Source organism: Nelumbo lutea, chromosome 4 (assembly GCF_056320005.1).
Source record: "Nelumbo lutea isolate HS-2025 chromosome 4, American lotus-T2T, whole genome shotgun sequence".
NCBI classification, from domain to species: Eukaryota; Viridiplantae; Streptophyta; class Magnoliopsida; order Proteales; family Nelumbonaceae; genus Nelumbo; species Nelumbo lutea.
In genome coordinates, this window is record NC_142687.1 from 18,060,765 (window position 1) to 18,083,996 (window position 23,232).

Sequence of the window (23,232 nt, forward strand, 5' to 3'; positions counted from 1 at the left end):
AGACGATCCACGTTGTAAGGACAAATTGGGGGGTGAGGACCAAGAAGGATGCAAGGTAAAACCCTACGAGACATAACACAAAGAGCTCGTAGATGTGTACATTTGATCTTGTGCCACACACTGTAGTTGAGATGCCTTGGACCATTGCAACCAAATAGAAATAGTGAGGATCGATGCCCTAGAAGGTGAACCGGGATATGCTATCCACAAGACACTGCGTGCTGGTTTGACTGGGAGTTCACATCAGTGCCCACAGTGCCCCACATAACATCCTGACCTTATATTGGGAATATCTTCAGATGTTAGTATGGGAAATGATGAGACTTAAAGCGTACCCGAGGTTTCTAACAGTCATAAAATCTTCCCCTGTAGTTTTGAGAAAAACTACAGTTACCTCTTTTCCATCATTGTCATAGATGGAAAGCGTTGGCCTAATGTATTATTATTTTCTGAAAATATTAAAAGAAATAACTTTTAACTTTAGCTAAAAATATTACTTGGGTCAAATTGAAAACAGTGAAGACTTTGTAAGTTCTTCGGTTAGAGTGAAGTCTAAAAGGGTAAATCTGACATTTTGAATTATGTAAAAAGTTGCCCTAACGAATGTATGTCAAGCAGCTCAATAGTGCTGGTCTAACTCCGTAAGTCTAAGGGAGAACGGCGGTGGTTACAAAGAGAGAGGATAGAGAAAATACGGGTTGCTCTCCTTCCATTATGGGTTTAATGGTGAGTTATAAAATTGGGTCCCTATGGCGTCCTATTTATAGTGTTTGGACCTCCATATTCTGGAATCTTCTTATATTTCGTCTTTGCTAGTTTTACACTTGTACTCAATTAATGCACATGCTTTTAATTGCTCTTGCAGATTGTTCTCAATTCAAGTGCTATCTTTCTAAAAGGTTCTATCTCTTCAGTTGTTTTTGTAAATAATTCTGCTTAATTTGTTTATTGGCCTGAACCGTTTAATTTGACCTAAATTCATGCCCATTGAAGGGAGGTTTTTATATTTTACCCAATTTTTATTTGTTCGTATGGTCACAACAAATTGTAACTTCCAACACCTCCGGTTATAACATTGTATCCCTTTGAAGTGGCATCAACTCCCTTTATTGTCACTATTCCCAACTATACAAAGATTTATCAGGTAAGGGTAAACCATCTGTTTATTGGTAAATAAGGGGGAGAGTTGGTCAAATGGATCTCTCTTTCCCATTGCATATTGACTAACTTTATAACATCCTTTTTGCATTAATTAGTGGGCCTCATAGTAAAGAGAAAGGGTTTCTTGCAAATATATAAAGGCAGCTTTTTGCCCTGAATATCAATAAAATAGAATATTTTTATAAAATAATAAAAATAAAGTAACTTTTTGTTTGAAAAATATCGACGAAGGATAATAATACTGTTCATCGTCTTCCTCTGCCCTTCCTTTGGTGATGGAGGCCGGAATTCCCTCTGCAACTTTGGTGAACCTTCTTCAGCTTTCAGTGACTGCAAACAAGTAGAGAACGGACTAAAAAAATTCAATTGGAAGTAAACACGTCATCTATTCGTACTGTTTTCAGATTACAGCAATTAACGTGTTTACTCGTAATTGGGTTTCAGATCCGGAATCCTCATGGTTCATGCATATCGGATTAACCAAAAAAACAAGTGTTCAAAGCATTTCGAAACATCTTAAACATGTCGATATAATGGTGTATGACATCTGGATAACGATGCTCAGCAGTCAGCACCAAGATTAAACCGACTCGGACAACTCGTTTTACTTGTTCATTAGTTGCCCCGATACAATCCACCACAAACTCACTCACTCAATCAATCCTGGAAAAGAGTGGGGTAAAACTCTTCGAAGTCGTAATAGACAGAGAGATACTAAGTTCTTTCATTGCCTTTGATCAATCATATCCAAATGTATTTTAGAAAAAAAAAAAAAAAGGAGGAAAACGAATAAAGAAACCACCGTAGGTATTGATGAAACATTTAACAGGATTTCAAGTCTTAAATCGCTAGGATCCTGAACAGATCAGATGGAATGCTCGTTAATGGCGAAGAAAATGAAAGAAAGATGGAAAAATCAAACCTGCGTGATTAGGAAGTGATCTCCAGCTTCCGTGGCCGTTCTTCTTAATATACTCAACGACAATCTCATCACCAGAGCTGCAGAGAGAATTCCGGCCTCCATCACCAGATGAAGGGCAGAGGAGGATGATGAACAGTATCATTGCCCTTCGTTGATTTACTAAATATTTTATTTCATATTTTTAGTAATTAGTAATTCATAAATTCAGAATTTGTTGAAAATAATTTATTCATATCAATATTTGTACTAAGGATTTTTAAGATATTCAAGTTTTTTATTTCTATTTTTTAATTTTTTATACAAACAATAATAAATGAAGATTTTTTTTTATTAATTTAATTTTAAAAATCCCATGCCAAAGTGTCAACCAGTTGGTTGGTAAAATCTCCATATAATCGCCGGGAAGACTTAGGATCAAATTTAGCTTGCAGTATGGTTAGGGGGCTTTATGGGTTTGAGGTACGATCTCCCAATTGCGCAACACTATGAAGCAACAATTTTAAGCCTTTTCCAGTATTTTGACATATGCAGAAAAACAAAATCTCTGATATCTTTTAAATTATTATTTAATGAGATTAATCAACTCTCTAATTTTTTAAACAATTAACATTTATTGTATAAAACAAATAGTTGCTTTGATTTGATTTCATGCATTGAAAAGTATATCTAAATATCATATTTTCGCACATATACACAGTGTGGGCTGTTACACTAGCAAATACTTAATCACCCTTTTTAATTTAATAAATTGACTTTGCCATATTAGAAATAAACGGTTTAGTCAACGCCACTTACAAGTTACAATCTGATGAAAGAAAAATTTGGCCCGACGTCTTTATTATGATACACATGGCAGAAACGACAGCTCGACAAAAGGGGTCAAGCCTAGGCGGGAACAAGGGCACACTTCGTCGAACTAACCCACCTTGTAACAGCTCGGGATAGACTTCGCCGAACTACCACCTTGTAACAGCTTGGGGTAGACTTCGCCGAACTGCCACCTTGTAACAGCTCGGGACACACTTCGCCGAACTGCCACCTTGTAACAGCTCGGGACACACTTCGCCGAACTGACCCACCTTGTTGCAGTTCGGGATACATTCGAGCTCAAGACCGCCTCGCTCAGCACTTCGCATCTTCTAGGCACCAAAGCCAAACAAGTCGTACCATGCATGGCACCAGGGAATTCCGTGCCCGAGGGCGCCACGCCTGACTGACTTGGGATCTGACGTTTTGGCAGCAGCACTCTAAACGGCCACCTGCCACCGCCACTGACGCCGCCATCTCCAGTTAGACGGTTAGGCAGTGACGGTTGGGCAGTGACGGTTCTGTCTCAGCAGAAGGGACGACAACCGAGTTGACAAGCGCAAGAGTAATCATACCCGATCTGACAAGGGCCTCGGGACGAGTACACAAAGCGACTATAAGAGCCCCCTGCCCCCCCGACAACGGAGGTATGCAAAATCTTTGCGCTATCTGGTATTACCTTGCTTTTGAAAGATTCTAACTTGAGCTTCGGAGCCTCTACACCGGGTTCCCCCTGGAGCTTTCCCATCTCTCCCGTTTCAGGATCCCTGCTACCTCGTTCGAAAGCAAGACAGCGGACAGCTAAGACCAGCCGGATCGCGCTCCATCAATTGGCGTCGTCTGTGGGAAAACGCTTCAAAAAGCCTCCCTCCAAACTTCGATACCCCCTTTCTTCTTCAAAAATCCCAACACTCATGGCCTCCTCCAGCAACACCGGACGCGGCACGGAGACAAACGCCATCGGGGAGCAACTTCAGGTCCCCGTAGTGTGCGTTGGACAGTTCACCATCCCCCTTTCGGCGGATGGGATCCCCATCCTGAACACGCCACAAGCAGTGGCACTCGTAAACCCTCCTACCACAAACGTCCCCTTTCATCTCCCCATTGAGACAACTTTCACTGAACCAATTGCCGTCCCCCTGGCAGCTAGCCAAGACCGGTTGGAGGACCTGGTGCAGTGCATGCGGGCAATGCAAGCCCAAATGCAACAGTTCCAGCAACACCAGCTTCACCAGCACCAAGTGCTGCACAACATCTCCCAGTATCACTACCAACAGCAGTTCCCCCAACTGCCACTGAACCAACCACTACTTCCACCTCGCCACCCGCTCCGAGGCCGGTCAAGGCCTCCCCACAGGATGGGCGCCCCCGCCAGGCGAAGGCCTCCCGGCCCCAAAACCACCCCAACAGCCAGGCCTCATCCCCAGGCCGAAGAGAGAGAAATGTCATCCCCACCTCGCAACCCGCGGGTGGGTCGGGAACCTCACCCGCGAGGTCGGCACCCCGGCGCTCCAAGCCCGAGCTCCCGCTCACCGAAAATTGATTCAGCGCCCTGGCGGCGGACTACCAGCACTCCGGGCCCATCGAGGTCGGTAACACGGAGGCCAGCAGCGCCAGCACAAGGCCTGCTCAACGGCGAAGGCGCCGGCGAAGCCGCCAGACTGCCACCCGCGCCTTGTCGGAAGTCAGAGGCAAAGCCACGAGCTCGAACGAGGTAGGGGCTACCCCGGCTCTCTCCGTTCCTTCCCCCCTCGCACCGGAACTCCTGGCAGTCCCCTTACCCAGAGACTTCAAACTCCCACCTCTGGACAAGTACGATGGGTCCTTCGACCCCAACGACCACGTTGACGCCTTTCAGTCGCAAATGCACCTCGCCAGGGCTAGCGAATCGTGCATGTGCGTGGCCTTTACCACCACCCTCAGAGGGGTAGCCCGCACTTGGTACAGGAACCTGGCCCCCGGGTCGATAAAGTGCTGGGCCCAGTTCGTGCAAGTCTTCACCACACACTTCGTCACCAGCCGACGGTGCCCCAGAACAGAGGAAAGCATCTTCGGAGTGGTCCAAAGAGAAGGAGAGTCTATTCGGGGCTACATCAAGCGGTTCAACAAGGCATGCTTGCAAATACCACGGTTGGACCCCGCAGTGCAGCTCGCGGCGGCCAAAAGAGGGGTGACGCACAAAGAGTTCAAATGGCACATGGTGGCCAGCCAGCCCGCGACCGTGGCCGAATTCCGCAAACTCGCGGATAAGTTCATGAGGACTGAGGAAGAAATCAACCAACGAACCGAAGGCGGGAATGAGAAAAGAAAGAGAGAAGGCGAGCTCCCCAACCCGGTGAGTAGAAAAAACCCGATCTGGGAGCTGAAGCCGAACCAGTCCTTCCGGACCCCCTTAGCAGTTTGAACGGACTACACGCCGTTGAACACGAGGCGGACAAAGATCTTAATGACGATCAAAGACGCTCCGTACGTTAAGTGGCCACCTCGCCTGAAGGGAAATCCGAACGATAGAAACAAGAATTTGTATTGTAGTTTCCATAGAGACCATGGTCATAGCACCGAACAGTGTAATAACCTCCGGGACGAGATAGAGGGACTCATCCGTCGCGGATACTTGAGAAATTTTGTACAGCACAACAATAACAATAAAGCAGGTCGGCAAGGGGAGTAAGAAAAGGATGCACCCGAGTCTAGCAACAGGCCTGCCGAACCGTTGCAGAAGCAGCCTCCAGAAGAGAGGCCAGTTCGGGGAACCATCCATGTAATAGTGGGAGGATCCGTAGTAGCGGGGTGTACCTCGGCAGCAGCCCGGACATCAGTTCGCGAAGTGGCCCTCGAAGAAAGGAACCCCCCAAAGATGCCAAAGACCGAAGAGCCAATCTTTTTCCCGGAGGACGACACGCGAGGAGTCCACTACCCCCATGATGACGCGCTTGTCATTAAGCTAAGGATTAGCGATTTCGAGGTCAGGCGCGTGCTCGTAGATTCGGGCAGCTCAGCGGACATCCTCTTCAAATCGGCATTTGACCAGCTACAGTTAAAGAGGAGCGAGTTGAAGCCCGCGAACACTCCCCTGGTAGGTTTCAGCAGAGAGGAAGTTAGGCCCCTCAGGAAAATAACTGTCCCTGTGGAAGTCGGCACATGGCCTTGTGCGGTCAGACTCAACCATGATTTCCTGGTAGTCGCGACCCCCTCCCCATACAATGCCATAATAGGGCGGCCGATCACGCATGTCCTACGGGCGGCGGTCTCCACCTACTATTTGGCCATGAAGTTCCCTACGGACTTCAGCGTAGGGGTAGCGCGGGGCGACCAGCTCGAGTCCCGCAAGTGCTACGCTGCCGCCTTAAAGGGAAAAACCAAGGCGGCCGACGACCTCGAGCTGGAGCGGCCGGCGGAGCAAGGTGAGGAGCGAGCTTCGCCCACGGAGGAAACAATCGCAATCCAGGCTTCAGCTACGGACCCAGCTCGCACACTAAGCATCGGAGCTTCCATCGAAGATCCCCTACGAGCCGAACTGGTAAGTTTTTTACTCAAAAATTTAGATGTTTTTGCCTGGTCCGCGACCGACATGCCCGGCATTAGCCCCGGACTGATAACTCACAAGCTTAATACTGACCCTGTAGTCAGACCCGTTAGACAGAAGAAGCGCAACTTAGCCCCAGAACGCTGGAGAGCGGTCGACGAGGACGTGAACCGAACTTGCCCAAAAGACTGCTTCCCCTTCCCCAGAATTGACCGCCTTGTGGATGCGACCTCGGGAAACGAGTTGCTAAGCTTCCTGGACGCCTACTCGGGCTACAACCAAGTTAGGATGGACCCATCCGACGAGGAAAAAACCAGCTTCATTACCGAGTTCGGCCTGTATTGCTACAAAGTCATGCCCTTCGGACTAAAAAACGCCGGGGCAACTTTCCAAAGACTTGTAAATAAGCTATTTCGGCCCCTGATTGGTACGAAGATAGAGTGCTATGTAGACGACATAGTCGTCAAAACTCAGTTTTCACAAGAGTTAATACAAGACTTAGATTCTATTTTCCAAATCCTGCGACACTTTAGCATGAAGTTGAATCCCAACAAGTGTGTCTTCGGCGTCACCTCGGGCAAGTTCCTAGGCTACATTGTCAATCGGCGCGGTATTGAGGCCAACCCGGACAAAATAAAATCCATTCTAGATATGAAACCACCTCGGAAAGTAAAAGAGGTCCAGAGGCTAAACGGCCGCATAGCCGCTCTAAGCCGCTTCTTATCTAAGTCAGCAGACCCCTGCCTACCCTTCTTCAAGGCAGTCAAAGGCAAAGGGTTCGAATGGACCCAGGACTGCCAGTTCGCGTTCGACGAACTAAAAGGTTACCTCGCTAGTATACCAACCTTAACCCGGCCGGAGGTGGGCGAGGTCTTACAACTGTAACTCTCGGCGAGCGACGAGGCGGTCAGTTCGGTACTAATAAAGGAAACAAACCGGGTACAACGACCCATATATTATGTTAGTAAAATTTTGCAGGGAGCAGAGGCAAGGTACCCGGAGATAGAAAAACTAGCATACGCCCTAGTAATAGTAGCTCGGAAACTCCGCCCGTACTTCCAGGCTCATACAGTCATCGTCCTAACTGACAAACCTCTCAGACAAGTTTTACTCAAACCCGAAGTCTCCGGTCGACTGACGAAATGGGCCATCGAACTCAGCGAGTACGATCTCCAGTACAAACCGAGAACCGCTATCAAGGCCCAAGCTTTGGCAGATTTTATCGCCGAGTGCACTTTCAGCCACGAAGCCCCACAGGTCGAGCCCGAGGTCCCCATTTGCGGCGAACCCGGAGCTCCTGAACCCATAGAGTTTGAACTCCGTGAAGTAGCATCCAGTGGGCATCTCTCCTGATCAGGCGAAGAGCGAATTGGGATGAGGAGCCCTGGATCCTTCACGTGGATGGTTCCTCGAACCAACAGGGCAGCGGAGCTGGAATAGTCTTGTGCGGCCCGAGCGGCACAAAAGTAGAGTACGCGCTACGCTTTGAGTTCGCGGCATCCAACAACGAGGTAGAGTACGAAGCGTTAATCGCCGGGCTGGACCTAGCGCGAAAGTTAAAGGCAAAACACTTGGTCATCTGCAGCGATTCTCAACTCGTGGTAAACCAAGTTACCGGCGAGTACGAAGCACGCGATCTCTCCATGATCGCATATTTGGCCAAAGTAAAAGAAGCCCTGCTCAACTTCCAGTCACACATCATCAGGCAAATCCCGAGGTCCGAAAACACTGAGGCCGACGTCCTGTCCCGGTTAGCCAGCACAAGTCACAACAATATGAGAACTGTGTACATAGAGGACTTACCTCGGCCTAGTATTCTTGGGGGGACAGAGGAGGTCGCTCCCATCTTAGAAGCAGAGCCGAGCTGGATCGATCCACTCACGAGCTTCCTGATAGACGGAACCCTCCCTGTAGAACGCAATGCCGCCAAAAGGGTGCAGCGCCAGGCGGCCAAATATGTCATAATAGACGAACGGTTATACCGACGGTCGTACACGCTCCCCTATTTGCGGTGCCTGCGACCTACCGAAGCCGAGTTTGTACTCCGCGACACTCATGAAGGCCTGTGCGGCGGACACTTGGGGGGCAGAGCACTCGCCCAAAAGGCATTTCGACAAGGATACTACTGGCCAACGATGAAGGCAGAAGCTGTCGAGCTCGTCAGAAAATGCGACAAGTGTCAGAAGCACGCTAACATCCACCATCAACCTGCCTCCGACCTCAAATACCTCGCCAGCCCGTGGCCCTTTGCACAATGGGGCATCGACCTCCTTGGGTCATTCCCACCAGCAACAGGCGGGAGAAAATTCTTAGTTGTTGCGGTAGATTATTTTACGAAGTGGATAGAAGCCGAACCTCTAGCAACTGTTACGGCCCGAAACATACAGAACTTCTTTTGGAAGAACATAGTATGTCGGTTCGGATTACCTCGGGTTCTAATTTCCGACAACGGTAAACAGTTCGAGGATATCAAGTTCCAAGAGTTGTGCCAGGACATGGGGATTCGGCAAAATTTCACGTCAATCGCGCACCCACAGGCAAACGGTCAGACGGAAGTAATGAACAGAGCCATCCTGCGCGGACTGAAAGCACGTCTGGATCGAGCTAAGGGATTGTGGGCCGAAGAGCTACCAAGTGTCTTATGGGCTCACCGAACGACCGAAAAAGCAGCCATGGGAGAAACCCCCTTCAACCTCACCTACGGCACTAAAGCGGTGATCCCGGCGGAAATCGAAATACCAACGTTGCGATTAGAAACATACGACGATCGGACGAACGGAGACGAGTTACGCACCAACCTCGACCTACTAGAAGAGGTAAGGGACCTCGCATACATCCGAACAGCGGCATACCAGCAGCAGGTAGCTCGCTACTACAATAGCAGAGTAAAGCGTCGAAGCTTCCGAGTCGGCGACCTGGTCCTCCGAAAAATTATGGTGCCTGAACCCGGCGTCAGCAAGCTTGGACCTAATTGGGAAGGTCCCTATAAAGTAAAAACAGCGCTCGGGGGCGCATATGAACTCGAAACCTTGGAAGGCAAACGAGTACCCCGAACGTGGAACATCGTGAACTTGAGGCGATACTACCTATAAACCACCTAGCGAAGTGGATGAAATCAGGCCGTGCCACAAGGCAAGCCGAGGAACTTCAGCACATTATCAGCTCGGCAAAAAATCAGTTCGCGGCATAAAAGACCACGGAAATCTAAAAACCCGGCAAAGAAACAGCTCGGGGAAGATGAGCAAGGGAAAAAGACACTCCATTGCAAGAAACAGTACATTGGCAAAAAAAAAATTTACATGTCCGGAGCCACTTCTTCGCCATCGGAAGGCACTTCAACAACAGCCGAAGGCCCTGCCTCTCCTTTAGAGTCCGGCTCGCCATCGGTAGCATTGGCCATCTCCTGAGTTATGCACGAAGTGGTTATGGCACTTACATCGAGGTCGGGGTATGTATTCCGGATCATCCACCGGCTCAACTTGAAACCCCTCCTGTAAGAGTCCACCATCAGATTGTCAAAATGCGGGGAGGCAATGTAGTCTTCAACTGCCTTCTTTTTGGCGTCTTCAATGCCTTGGGAGAAAATCTGTGGTCTCTCCCTAATGTCCTCCTGAAGATACTCGACTTGATGCTGCAAATCCAACTTCAAGTCCGCCATGTGCTTGACAACTACCCCCATGGCCTCGGCGTCACGCTGAGACCTCGCCTGTCTGGCCATCGCGACGCGAGCAGCCTTTTCAGCAGTGTAAGCAGCCGCCTCAGTAGCCCGGGTATTTGCCTCTGCAGCATGGAAGGCTTCTTCAGCAGCATGAGCAGCAGCCTCAGCAGCTCGCGCCTGTCTCAAGCTCCTCTCCACTTGGGCAGCCAAGGCATGAATTGAAGAATTCACCTACCAAAAGAAACAAGTGAGCAAATAACAGCAGAAACAACAGAATAAAAAAGGAAGATGGAATCTCACTTACCACCATGGCATGTGTTACGGCACGGCAAGCGACCTGATTCAAGGGAAGATCGGTCCACGCCGCGACCTCCTCGGGGAAAGTAGCGTCCCTACTCTTTTGAAGAGCGTAGTTCGGCATCAACACGCTCCTAAACTCCCCTTGAGCTCCCGAGCCTGAGGGCCCAGCCCGCGTATGAGCAGACCAGGAGTGAGGAGCACTTGAGTACGCAGGAGTGCCCGTATGAGTGGTTTCAGCGAAAGGCACCCCGGCAGTCTCGTGCACCGGTGGGGTCACTTCGGGCTCCCTGGGCAGATTCTCTGTCGTATGGTCTGGGGCTTGAGGCTCCTCATCCAGGGGCAGCTCATTACGAGTTTGCTTGGCGACCCGCTTCCTCCTCTTCATACCTTGGAACAAACGCCCGCCGCGAGTTCTCTCCGCATCCATCACACCTGCAGAACGAGTTCGACATCAGAAAAAATGAAGGAACAGAGCAAGCAAGAAACCGCATAGCCAGAAACCTACCCGAACTCAGGCCGGCTGCAAAAAGCTTAGCCTCCGTTAAGTAGTGGTGGCACTTTAAGCCTTGCCGTGCCCACTGCCGGAGACCCTTCACCGTCTCTTTATCAAGAGTTACACCCGAGTCGGGAGCGGCCTCACCCCACCCGGTCTGAAAGGGCCATCCTTGTGCACTTCGCACGCCGAAGTAGTCCCGCTTCCACGCCGGGACCTTGTTAGGGAGATCGTGCAGAAGCTTAAAACCCTGGCGAGGAGTAAGGTAATACGCCCGTCTCCCCCCAGGAAGAGGACCCGCCTGTCTCTTGAGCATCAAGATAGAGGAGAATATCTCTAAGTCCAAGGGGAAATTCTGCTCGCAAAAAAGGGATATCGTCCCCACCATGTTCCAAATAGAGTTCGGATGAAGCTGGCCAATGGTGACACCGAAGTGGTTTATGACTTCGACGAGGAGGGGATGGAAAGGAAGTCGCAACCCTGCGGCGAGCTGCTCTCGAAAAATCACGATCTCGTTGGGACCGTGTTCCCAAGGAAAGCTACCTAAAGGAATGAAATATGTGTACCCCCCAGGAAGATTGTAGGACAGAAGTATGGATTGAAGCCCCTCAGGCGTCATGGTCGAAGGACCAAACCTGTCTAGCATCCGACCTCGGCGGGAGGTAGACGCCAAACTGCCCGAAGCAACTCGGCCCACCAGTTCATAGTCTTCATGCTCCACCTCGGGGTCACTGAGGCAGTCTGGGGACACGGCTCGGTTGGTGGAACCTACGTCGGCCCTACTCGAAGAATCGTCTGAGCTATCAAAGCTAGACATTGGGGAAAAGATAGATTCAAGAAAGTTCTCACCGGAAAGTTTGAAGAACAAGCTAAAGAACCGTGAAGACTGTATAACCAGCCTTGACGCGAGCTGGAAGGTTGGACGCGAACTCGATAGACAACCGCAGAAGTGACAAACCAACCGGGGTCCCCCACTATTTATAGCTACAGTAACCAAGAATCGACCGTGCAGACTGAAGACGATCCGACGGCCCACGTTCTTACCAACCGCGCAACCCTTAAAGTCGAGACGTGATTGGCGCACGTCTTTCCGAAAAAAGCGAAACGTCAGCACGTCTTCTTGAAACCGACATCGCTTCGACACACATCTTTTCGAATCTGACGCGTCGCACGTCTCCCTGACAGTCGACGACGTACGTACAGCAGTGGCGTGCCTTTTTGAAATGACCCGCTGTCACGTCCCAGTGGCGCGAGTTGGTTTGAAATTTAAAACGCACGGTCACAACCACCAGCGTTCTTGAGTAAGGCACGTTTCCAGCCTTCTTGAAAACCGAAAAAACCCTAGCAAAAGCGTCTCATACAGTGAAGGTTTGAAGGACGGGACAAATCTACAACCACCTCGTGAAAACTCCCCGCACCATGGCAAGGCCCTCGGCGCAAGGAGTGGGGGGCAATTGATGAAGGAAAATTTGTCCCGACCTCTTTATTATGAGACACGTGGCAGAAACGACAGCTCGGCAAAAGGGGTCAAGCCTAGGCGGGAACAAGGGCACACTTCGCCGAACTAACCCACCTTGTAACAGCTCGGGATAGACTTCGCCGAACTACCACCTTGTAACAGCTCGGGGTAGACTTCGCCGAACTGCCACCTTGTAACAGCTCGGGACACACTTCGCCGAACTGCCACCTTGTAACAGCTCGGGACACACTTCGCCGAACTGCCACCTTGTAACAGCTCGGGACATACTTCGCCGAACTGACCCACCTTGTTGCAGTTCGGGATACCTCCGAGCTCAAGGCCGCCTCGCTCAGCACTTCGCATCTTCTAGGCACCAAAGCCAAACAAGTCGTACCATGCATGGCACCAGGGAATTCCGTGCCCGAGGGCGCCATGCCTGACTGATTTGGGATCTGACGTTTTGGCAGCAGCACTCTAAACGGCCACCTGCCACTGCCACTGACGCCGCCATCTCCAGTTAGACGGTTAGGCAGTGATGGTTGGGCAGTGACGGTTCTGTCTCAGCAGAAGGGACGACAGCCGAGTTGACAAGCGCAAGAGTAATCATACCCGATCTGACAAGGGCCTCGGACGAGTACGCGAAGCGACTATAAGAGCCCCCTGCCCCCCGACAACGGAGGTATGCAAAAACTTTGCGCTATCTGGTATTACCTTGCTTTTGAAAGATTCTAACTTGAGCTTCAGAGCCTCTACACCGGGTTCCCCTTGGAGCTTTCCCATCTCTCCCGTTTCAGGATCCCTGCTACCTCGTTCGAAAACAAGACAGTGGACAGCTAAGACCGGCCGGATCGCGCTCCATCACAATCCATTAATGGTAACATACTAAGTTTGAGATGTGTGACAGTGGCATTTCGTGGATAAGTGTATAGGTGGCAGATCCGGTCTCATTAAGTTGAGAGTAACTAGGTTATGGGTAGCCACTAGCCGGCCGGACTCGTACGTACATGGACCACATGGTTGAGTGAGTAATTACTCATGGCTTTTTGACGAGAATAGAAAGGAATTAAGTTGAGAGTAACTAGGAGTGTAAATTTTAAAATATCATCAGCGACCTCATCCAACTCTTTGTTTTATCATTTTCTATCACCCGCATAGCCCCGGTGCACCAGACACGTCTCTCACTGGACCTTGCTTCCTCCTTACGATTTCAGCTAACAATATTTATTTTTGGGCATTATTGATTCCTCATCTCACAAAATTGTCATTTTCCTCTGAAGTTATGTTCTTGACTCTTGAATCCTCTATTTATTTGATTGAATTTACCCAAAACAGTGGTTTGCTCTTTTAGATTCTTCGCAGTTTCTCGGAACTGCTTCAATGGGGAGGACTGGATTGTTTGACCACGAGAAGCATTTCGCATTCTATGGGGCGTATCATAGCAACCCTGTAAACATATTCATACATATGTTGTTTGTTTGGCCAATCTTCTTTACATCTCTTGTTCTTCTTTACTTCACACCTTCTCTTTTCGGCCTCCCTCACTTTGAATTCTCTCCTTTCGGGAGCAACGTTAACTTGGTTTTCAATTTCGGGTTCTTGTTAACTTTGATCTACGCGTTGTTCTACATTGCCTTCGATAAAAAAGCTGGTTCCTTGGCTGCCCTTCTCTGTTTCTTCTGTTGGGTCGGGAGCAGTTCTCTTGCAACCAAACTTGGCTATTCCCTTGCTTGGAAGGTAATTGCGAGCTCTTTATTTCTCCTTCTTGTTCACGAATCTGATGTGGGTTTCTATTATTTTGTGGAATTAGATATTGTATCTTTCTACCGAATGGTACATTGATGGGGTTGCTTTGCTATTCTGCTATGTTATTTTGCAACTTGGGTATCGAATTCTGTTATTTTGGAACTTTTTGTTTGTTTTATCCCTATGTGTGAGTAATTATTTGCTGTGTGTGTGATGAAAAATTGTCTTTGATTCATCTGTCATTACCAAGGGGATATTTTGTTTGTTTTATGCCTTTTCACAATAAACGATTAGAAGGAAAATGTTTCTGTTTTGTTCACAAACTAGTGTAGTTTTTACTTCTACTATTTTGATATTTAAATCAAGTCATTTTAACTTTCTGTCCTTTCATTCTTGTCATCATGGTTATTCACTATTGGAAATTCTATTTCTTCTGGAGTTCTAATGTCATTTCTCTTACTCTGAATAACTCTGTAAGGTGAAAAGTAAACTTATTATTTGTTTTATCTTTCTATGTGAATAATGTGTTGCAAAAGATGTATTGATTTCGTGTAGTTGGAATTACTATACAATCTGTAAGTTTCTAATGATAAATACATCATGTTAGTACTCTTTTTTTCCTTTTCTTTTTGATAAAGATGTTAGTAACTCATTTGCTTTGTGTCGGATAGTTGTCTCTTTCAGATGTGGAATCTTTTCTCCCCTATCCTGTGTTCTTCTAATTCTAGATCTGATGGGTTTTCTCGGGGCGATTCCTTGGTGCATGGTAAAATCTTGGGTTGACAATTGTGAGAACACAGGTTGCTCAGAGTAGCCGCTTTATGTGAGAAAATGTCAAATGTTAAGGCCATATCCAGTTCACCCATCCCAAGACCCTTAATAGTATTATGTAATAGTCCTTCATGTGATTGGTTTATTAGTTGTAGTATAGTCAGGCGTTCCTTTGTTCATTCTGATAGTTTTCACCGCGTAAAGCCTACTTCTGTTATTTGCTTGCTGCAGTCCTATTTTCTTTGTTTTTTATTTTCCCTTTGGTTATTTGTATTCTTATCAAAGAATTGGTATTTTAGGACACAGTTGAAATGGTTAACACTGTGTGACCTTTTCATTTTTTATTCATACCTGACAGATCTAAGTTAGTTGGCTTGTTGGTTTTCTATCTTCTTTTTCGTTATATTAATCAGAAATTACCTTGTTTTCCTTGATTTACTTTTGTTTATCTGACTTAGTTGTGGTATTTAGGAATTGTTTCTGGATTCTCTGCTTCTTCAACCAGTTCTGTTCATCTTATGTTATCATAATGTCTCTTTGGTTTTCATCCTTCTTTCCTTTACATTTTTCTAATCCCTGCAACTTCAATATTAAAAGCTTAATGCTTTTTCCTTTCATTCCCATGGACCTTTGTCAGTGACTTGGCAAATCACTGCTAAGTTTATCATTTGCACAGTTGTGATCAACATTCAAAAAGAACCTCTCCCAAATCGAATATGGTCATCTCTGAGTAAAAGAACATAATTTCTCCTTTTGCATCATATGTTGTTGGGTGTTGATTTTTTTAACCCTGCACAAGTTAGAATGGCCCTTCAGTTTTTGTTTTCTATTGATCAATTTGTGGCATTTCATATTAGCCTAAGCAGAATTTCTATTGATCAACAGTCTCATATATCAGACTGTTTGGAGAACATCTTTTCTGAGTTTTGATGTTTCTATGCTCCTTTGCTACTTTGATTCTACGTTCCTTAATGCTAGAAAATACTTGAAATGCTTAAACTCAATTCAGAATTTGGGTCTTTTTGATTCCAAATTTGACATGAGTCTGCACTGAATAATGAGAATGCTATCTCTCTGAGGACCTGGATAATTGGATCAATAAATCCCAAGAGGCCAAAACTTTCTTGTCTTCATGTTCCTGAATGGTGGTCGCAGTCTGATAGGGTTTTATATTCTTTTCCTCATTTTTCCCCACCGGGGTTTTGCAGCAATGCTATAGAAGCATTTTATCTTTAATTGCACAAAAAACAAGCATTATGAGGTTAACAAAATAGCTATGGATGTTTAGACTGTACAGAGCCAAATAAAAGTTTGAGCTTAGAACAAATTTGGGACTCATCTCTTTCTTGATGGTTCTATAATGAGAAATTCAGCATTTCCAACAATGGAGATATCTAGGTGATTGCCTTTTCAATCATATTAACTTTGTTGTGGAAAAGAAAGAGAATACTAGGAGGTAGCCTATTAAGGAGACTTCAGGAAAGCTGGACTTAAAAAGAGGAATAGGGCAAGAATAGGATGTGGTAACTCAGCATGGGGCATTAGGTTAAATGCATATGGAACATAGTAACAAATGAAGCTTCCTGGTTATAGAATAGAGGAACATAACAAATACTCCAGCAGGTAACAGGGTCAGGGCAATAAAAGATTCATAATGATGACAACCATAAAACTTGGACCATATCATTCTCAGTGTATAATAGGAAGAACAGTTATATGATATTAATAGTTGACTTGAAGATTCGGATTGTCATGGATGTTTTGTTTAAAATTTGGATGCTTTTGAAGTTTATGTTATCAATTGTCATTCAGTGATTACAGCAAAAGACCTACTGTTTGGACTGGTTACTGAATACCAATATATATATAGACATACACAGTGTTTTCAACCCGCCATTGACCTGACTGGTCGAACCATCACTCGGCCAAAATTTTGGGTCCGGTTCAGTCAAGACCCGTCAGACGGTAAAAAACCATTGACTTGGTCAAGAACCATTTGACCCAGCTGGTTCAACTGCTGACCAGTTCAACCTGGTCACCGGGTCATGGGTTGCACACTCAATGTATGCAAACTTTTGAAGGCCATAACTTTGCACTCCGATATCCGATTGTTTTTTTTTTTTGAATTTGGGTAACTTTTCGAGATCCATGTGTCCCAAGGTGTTGTAGGCGCCTTTCCCCACTATTTTCACGAAAAAGAAACCCTTTTTGGCCTCAAATTACAATTTTTAATATTTTTTTATAAATAAAAAAATAAAAAACTGAGTTAAAAAATATAAATGAAATATAAAAATACATATAACATATCTAAAACATATTTATACATAATTTATTGATAAATATATATTTATACATATATACACATATATTTATACATATGTATATATGTATCTATACACGTATATAAGTATATATACTTAATACATGTATATGACAATGTGGAACAGTCTGAACCATTCGACCTGGCCGGTCGAACCGGTGACCCGGAGGCAAAAATGGTTCGGCCTCTGGGTTGGTTTTTAAACATTGGATATACAGGAGCCAAATATTAAAATGAAATATTATTGAAATTGTTCCGGTTATTTTAATCATCTCAAATAGATATTGATTTGCTGCCTACTAAAATTTCAGCAATGAATAGATTAGTTATGGTTGGCAGGTGTACTTTGAATCCTTGATGTATGGATTTGAGTTGTATTGATCATGCACAAGACGGGAATCATGCATATTTCAATTCTCAAAAAAGTTAAAAAAGCAAGATAAGATCTGTAAAAAATATCACAGACATATTAAAGCCCCTTCTGAATATATGAAAAGGATAGCTTACTGGTTATGTTTTATAGGGGTGCTCATGGTTCCGTTAACTGAACCGTTGGCCTTTTTTCTAAACCGAACTGATAGTACTGGCTTTTGGAAAACCGGTAACCGAAACCGAATTGAATCTGATTGGTCAACCGGTTGATAGGTTTGGTTAACTGTTGGTTCAGTTTGTCAGTTTTTTGGTTTTCTATATTCATAATATTATATATAATAAATATAAAATATTATATCATAAATATATATATATATATATTTATAATTTATAATGCATATATATATTCATTTATAATATATAAATAATATAAACTATATATAATATACATAAATATGTACTCTCCTTTTATTATCTTTAACGAAAGTTACCGTTTCTTATAAAAAAAGTAATATGTGTATACCGGTTGGTTTGGTTAACCGGAATTTTCGGTTCGGTTCGGTTTTTCAGTTTTTCTTGATCACCCTTAATGTTTTATCGTGGTTATGTTTGAAAGAAAAACAGAGTACGTATTACAGTGATGCAAATGTAACAGTGTCTTGAAGGATTAGCTTATGGTAAAAAATAGAAGAAACTTTACATTATATGGTTGGGTCTGTGTGTCCAAAGCCTTAGCTTTCTTGGCAGTGAGTTCACAAAATCCTTAGCTTCCAGAAGCATGTATAAGATCTTGGACAAACAAAAGTGAGATAAAGTTACTTTGGAGCCCAAAGGAATATAAGCTTCATAGACGATTGAGGCACATAGTGCACATTTAATCAATGAATGCAACAATGAATCTATAAATTCTAAGCTTGTCCATCTTTGTTTCTTGTGCTTAAGTTGGGCCAAGGGAAGAAGCTTCTTGGCAAATTGAATGTGTATTGGCTCTTGTAGATGGACAAACTACCAATGTTGGACAGGTCTAAAATCCTGACACTACCTATGAAACAGTTTTTGGATTTTCTTTTTTGTTTCTTTCCTTGCATGACATAAATTATCATTTACCATGCCTTATGAATTTTACTTTTTCCTGGAAAAAGTTTCAAAGGTGGAAAAATTACATTTTTATAGTTATTTGTCCTTGTCTGTTGGTGTATGATAATATTGGCTATCCCATTGCTTAATTCAATATATTTATTAGGAAAAAATAACTACTTGCTTCTACTTGGTAATAGTAATACGTTTTTTCTTGTTTTGTTGGTTCACCAATCTACAGCTTTATGGACAGTTTAAACCATATGCTGTCACCGTATAATTGTAATAGCTTACAATTTTATGTCCATGCCTCTGCGTATTTCGTTACTACCACTTCAAGTGCCCAACTTTCAAAGGTCTTGGGTCATCCAGGATTTTCTTTTAAAGAAGAAAAAGCCATTTTGATTCCATTTGAAATGCATATGTCGCTAGGAGAGGAGATGATCCCTGCAACATTAATCACTAATTGTAATAATTTCAAAAATTATGAAAGTGGCCAGTTATATGGAACATCTGACAAACTAAAATCCTACTTTAATTTTGTACTCTAAGAAAGGTTTTGGTCAACCTGGATCAGCCACCAGTCTCTTGTTGAAGTTTCTGGTTGTTAAACCTAACTCATGAGCATTTAGTACTCTAGACAACTTGGACAGTTGGACCAGCCACCAGTCTCTTGTTGAAGTTTCTGGTTGTTAAACCTAACTCCTGAGCAATTAGTATTTCATATGTTCTATTTTTCAAGATTGCATATATTGTTGAGGCATCTTGTTTCTCATTTAATTTCAATTATTCTTCAGGTTGTTCTGGCAGCGCAGTTGTTCTGTTGGACTGGACAGTTCATAGGCCATGGGGTCTTTGAGGTGATTTATTGTTCTAATTTGAAACATGATTCATCATTACCATTTAGGTTTATACAACTTATTTTATACTTGTGTAGAAACGGGCACCTGCTCTTTTGGACAACCTTGTTCAAGCCTTTTTGATGGCTCCTTTCTTTGCTTTGCTAGAGGTAATTTTCTAAAGCTTTTTCAATTCTGTGATGTTTCTCTTATTTTAAGAGTAAGTTGGGCATACTTCATTATTGGTTGTTGCAGGCTCTTCAAATGTCCTGTGCTTATGAACCATACCGGGGTTTCCATGCAAATGTGAAAGCAAAGATTGATGCTGAAATCAAAGAATGGCAGGCTAAGAAACAGAAGAAGATTTCCTAGTTTGGAGCTAGGGTGTCAAAGAAGCAGAACATTTCCTATTTCACAGGAGGGGATAGTTTGCAGTGAATACTAGTTGCATAGAGTTGTGGATCCTTCGTCTATGTTCAATTGAATCCATGATAGACTATAGCTTCTGTACATCAGGAGATATACCTTATGAAAGCAACATACAGGTTTCATATAAATATGGTGTTTCATATTGCTTGAAAAATTGCATTCTGGATATAAGACATACAAATGGCACTAACTATGGCTGTTTGAGTCATTGGAGATTCTATTAGAGATGCTTAGGGAGAAATATAATAAATGGAAGATTACAATCATCTGATCTGGTTAATCCTTGGACCTAGGAAATCTATTTGATGGGATGAAAACATAACCTGCTGGTTGTAGTAAGCTCTGTTTTCACCTTTTTTTTTTCATTTTCAACAAATAAACGTATTAATTCAAAAGGGTGTACATAAGCAGTCCATCACAATAAAATTATGGGAACATAGATCTAAAGCTATACAAAGAGACCCTCTCCACCCGAACTAGCAAGTAGATCAGAAACAAAGTTAATTCCCTTGTAATCCATCTGAAATGAATTTGTAAGCATGCTGTGATTTCCCTAGATTAATTCAAAAAATCGAGCCAATTTCATGGACCTTCTCCCTAGATTCTTGATCTATCTGCTCTCATTCACAGAAGTCCCTTCCACAGATAAGGAGAAAGGACCAAGCTGTTGTGCCATTGGATGGCCTGTAGAAGATCAATAACAAAGCTTTAGCCTTTAGGAGAAAGGACCAAGCTGTTTTGCCCTGATTGTAAGAGATGGTAATAATGTGATCTTTAGCTTTTAGTTTGTTCTAACCAGTACTAGGATTATCCTCATGGAATGGCTCTACGAAATTACCCCTGTATGTTCTGAAGTTCTTTTCCTTAAGGCTCAACTTGGGATGAGTGCATATACAAATATGTTCAGTGTAAAACCTTGCATACTGTATTTCTAAAGAATCTAAACCTTGTATTTGCACACTGAGCCAAAGTAATAGTTGTTTAAACAGCAGTAAATGTAGTGTGTAAAAGGTTTGCATTTTTATTAATTCGAGCAGGAAATTTGGTATTTTTCTACATACTGTAAGGTTGTTCTTCTTTTCTTTTCTTTCCTTTTACTTTTCTCATTTCTGTTGGTTTCAATATCTAGGTTGAAGTTATAGGAACTAATATATACTGAATTAAAGGAAACCTGTCATAAGCTTATAGCAGTTTTGCAGCAATTTGTTTACAGCAGTATGGACAGTGTGGTTTGAATAGGCAATTACAATGGTTCCATTACAGCAAAAAAAAAAAGAGGACATCCAAAATGTGTTAAATTTGGTCAAGGAAGAATTCTGGTTTTAGGCTTTTAGCTGTAGTTGTAGTTGTCTTTTTCAGTTTTGGTTACTACAATATTTTATAGTCGACTCCACATCCAAAGATACAGTATGGTGGACGCCAATGTAGCTGTTGCCAGGCTCTGGTTTTTGAACTCCCATGCTCCTCATTGTTTTTCTTACTTTCAACATGTCATTCCACTGGCCTGCACTCGCATACATGTTTGCAAGAAGAACATAGTCTCCGCTATGCTCTGGCTCCAACTCCAGAAGATGCCTTCTCACACATTCCCCTAGTTCAAGGTGCCCATGAACCCGACATGCACCCAACAGTGCCCGCCAAACAATTGCATTACACCTGATAGGCATGGTCTGTATCAGATGGTAAGCTTCGTCCACTAATCCTGCTCGTCCAAGAAGATCCACCATACATCCATAGTGCTTTATGTTTGGTTGAATTTGGCACTCCATGTTCATACTTTCAAAATACCGTCTTCCTTCATCTACCATCCCTCTGTGACTGCAAGCAATTAGCACTCCTAGGAAGGTAACGTCATTCGGTGTGTCAAGCTTCCTTTCTACCATCTTGGAGAAGAGTTTTAATGCTTCATCAGCATGCCCGTGCATCGCGAGTCCTAGGATCATCGAGTTCCACGTTACTATGTTCTTCTCATTCATCTCATTGAACACCTGACGCGCCTTTTCAATTGCCCCGCACTTGGCGTACATATCAATCAACGAATTGGAGATGGAAATGATACGTGCATGACTGGTACAATTGATACGAAAATGGACCCACTTCCCAAAATCTAATGCACCCAATTCAGAACATGCAGAGAGGACCACAACCAAAGTGGCTTCATCGGGTTCTACGTTACTTAGTTGCATTGTTGAGAACAGGTCGAGTGCTTCTTTGTATCGCCCGCAGTAAACGTAGCAATCGATAATGGTGTTCCAAGCTACTAAATCTATTCTGGGTATTTCATCAAACAGCAAACGTGCGGTTTCAATGTCCTTAAGCATGCCGTACATGTGAATGAGGGTGTTCCTCACATAGACATGCGTGTCCAGGCCACGCTTCTGGGTAGAGCAGTGAATTTGCTTGCCCAACTCCACCGAACTCAACTGCCCGCATATCTTGAGCAAGAAAGAGTAGGTGAAGTTATCTACTGTGTCCCTTATTCTGCATTCTCCTGTAGAAGTCGAAAGCAGCTTCCGGTTTGCTCGTATTTCCAAATCCCCTAATCATGGTATTCCAAACGAACCCGTCTGGATTTTGGATTTGTTCAAAGACTGAAATCGCGTAATACATTGGTCCATGGCCGGACACTGCACAAAAGTTGATTATTTTGCCCACCACATAGAGGTTTTGGTCAAATCCAGTTTGGATGACTTGGGCATGAATTTGCATCAAATCCTTCATGGTGGAACACTGCTTCAAGAGGGAGAGGAGACTTTGTTCTCTTGAATTACTGCTCTCATGTGGATTTGATTTTAATATTGTTGTTGATCATTTTGACGAAGGAAGAGGTAGTGATGGTGGTGTTGAGGAAGAAGATGCATGAAACCATGTTCTTTTAATAGAAAAACAAAGGGAAGGCTCAAGGTATGATTTTAGGCAATTGAAGCAGTTGTTAGTATTCATACTCGATAACTAATAACCGGACTGTTCCAACTTCCAACTAAATTCCAATAGGCCACATCCACACTCCACATAAAGGGCAGAGTCCACCCAGGCCCCAGCTCAATTTTATGATTTGTTTGAGCTTCTAAAATGAGAGTGGATAGGATATTGGCAAACCCATTCAAAGATCAACTTCTATTCATTTTTGGAGAAAAGTGAGATATTCATCAAGTCAACTAATAGCCCGCCAAACAATTGAATAGTACATAAACACTAATTTGTTGGTAGACCTGTTCATGGGCCAGGTAGTTTGATGGTTCAGTCCAGTCCGGCCCGCATCTGATCGGGCTTGGTCATATATTTAGGCCTGCGGGCCTGACCATGGGCCTAATACAATAAGCTTGATTATGTTTCGGGTCAGGTTTGGGATTTG

At 44.3% G+C, this 23,232-nt stretch overlaps 1 protein-coding gene and 1 pseudogene across 1 annotated transcript; one reads left to right on the plus strand and one right to left on the minus strand.

Moving 5' to 3' along the window:
- Positions 1–13,396: 13,396 nt before the first annotated feature.
- LOC148854299 (2-hydroxy-palmitic acid dioxygenase mpo1-like) lies at positions 13,397–20,031 on the plus strand. The gene is made up of 4 exons (XM_088984109.1): positions 13,397–14,060; positions 19,407–19,469; positions 19,547–19,618; positions 19,704–20,031. Exons 1-4 carry the CDS (start codon positions 13,704–13,706, stop codon positions 19,818–19,820), a joined length of 609 nt encoding a protein of 202 aa, XP_088840235.1. The 5' UTR covers positions 13,397–13,703; the 3' UTR covers positions 19,821–20,031.
- A 1,001-nt stretch (positions 20,032–21,032) lies between these two features.
- On the minus strand, positions 21,033–22,955 carry LOC148854300 (pentatricopeptide repeat-containing protein At4g21065 pseudogene; annotated as a pseudogene).
- Between the last annotated feature and the right edge of the window lie 277 nt (positions 22,956–23,232).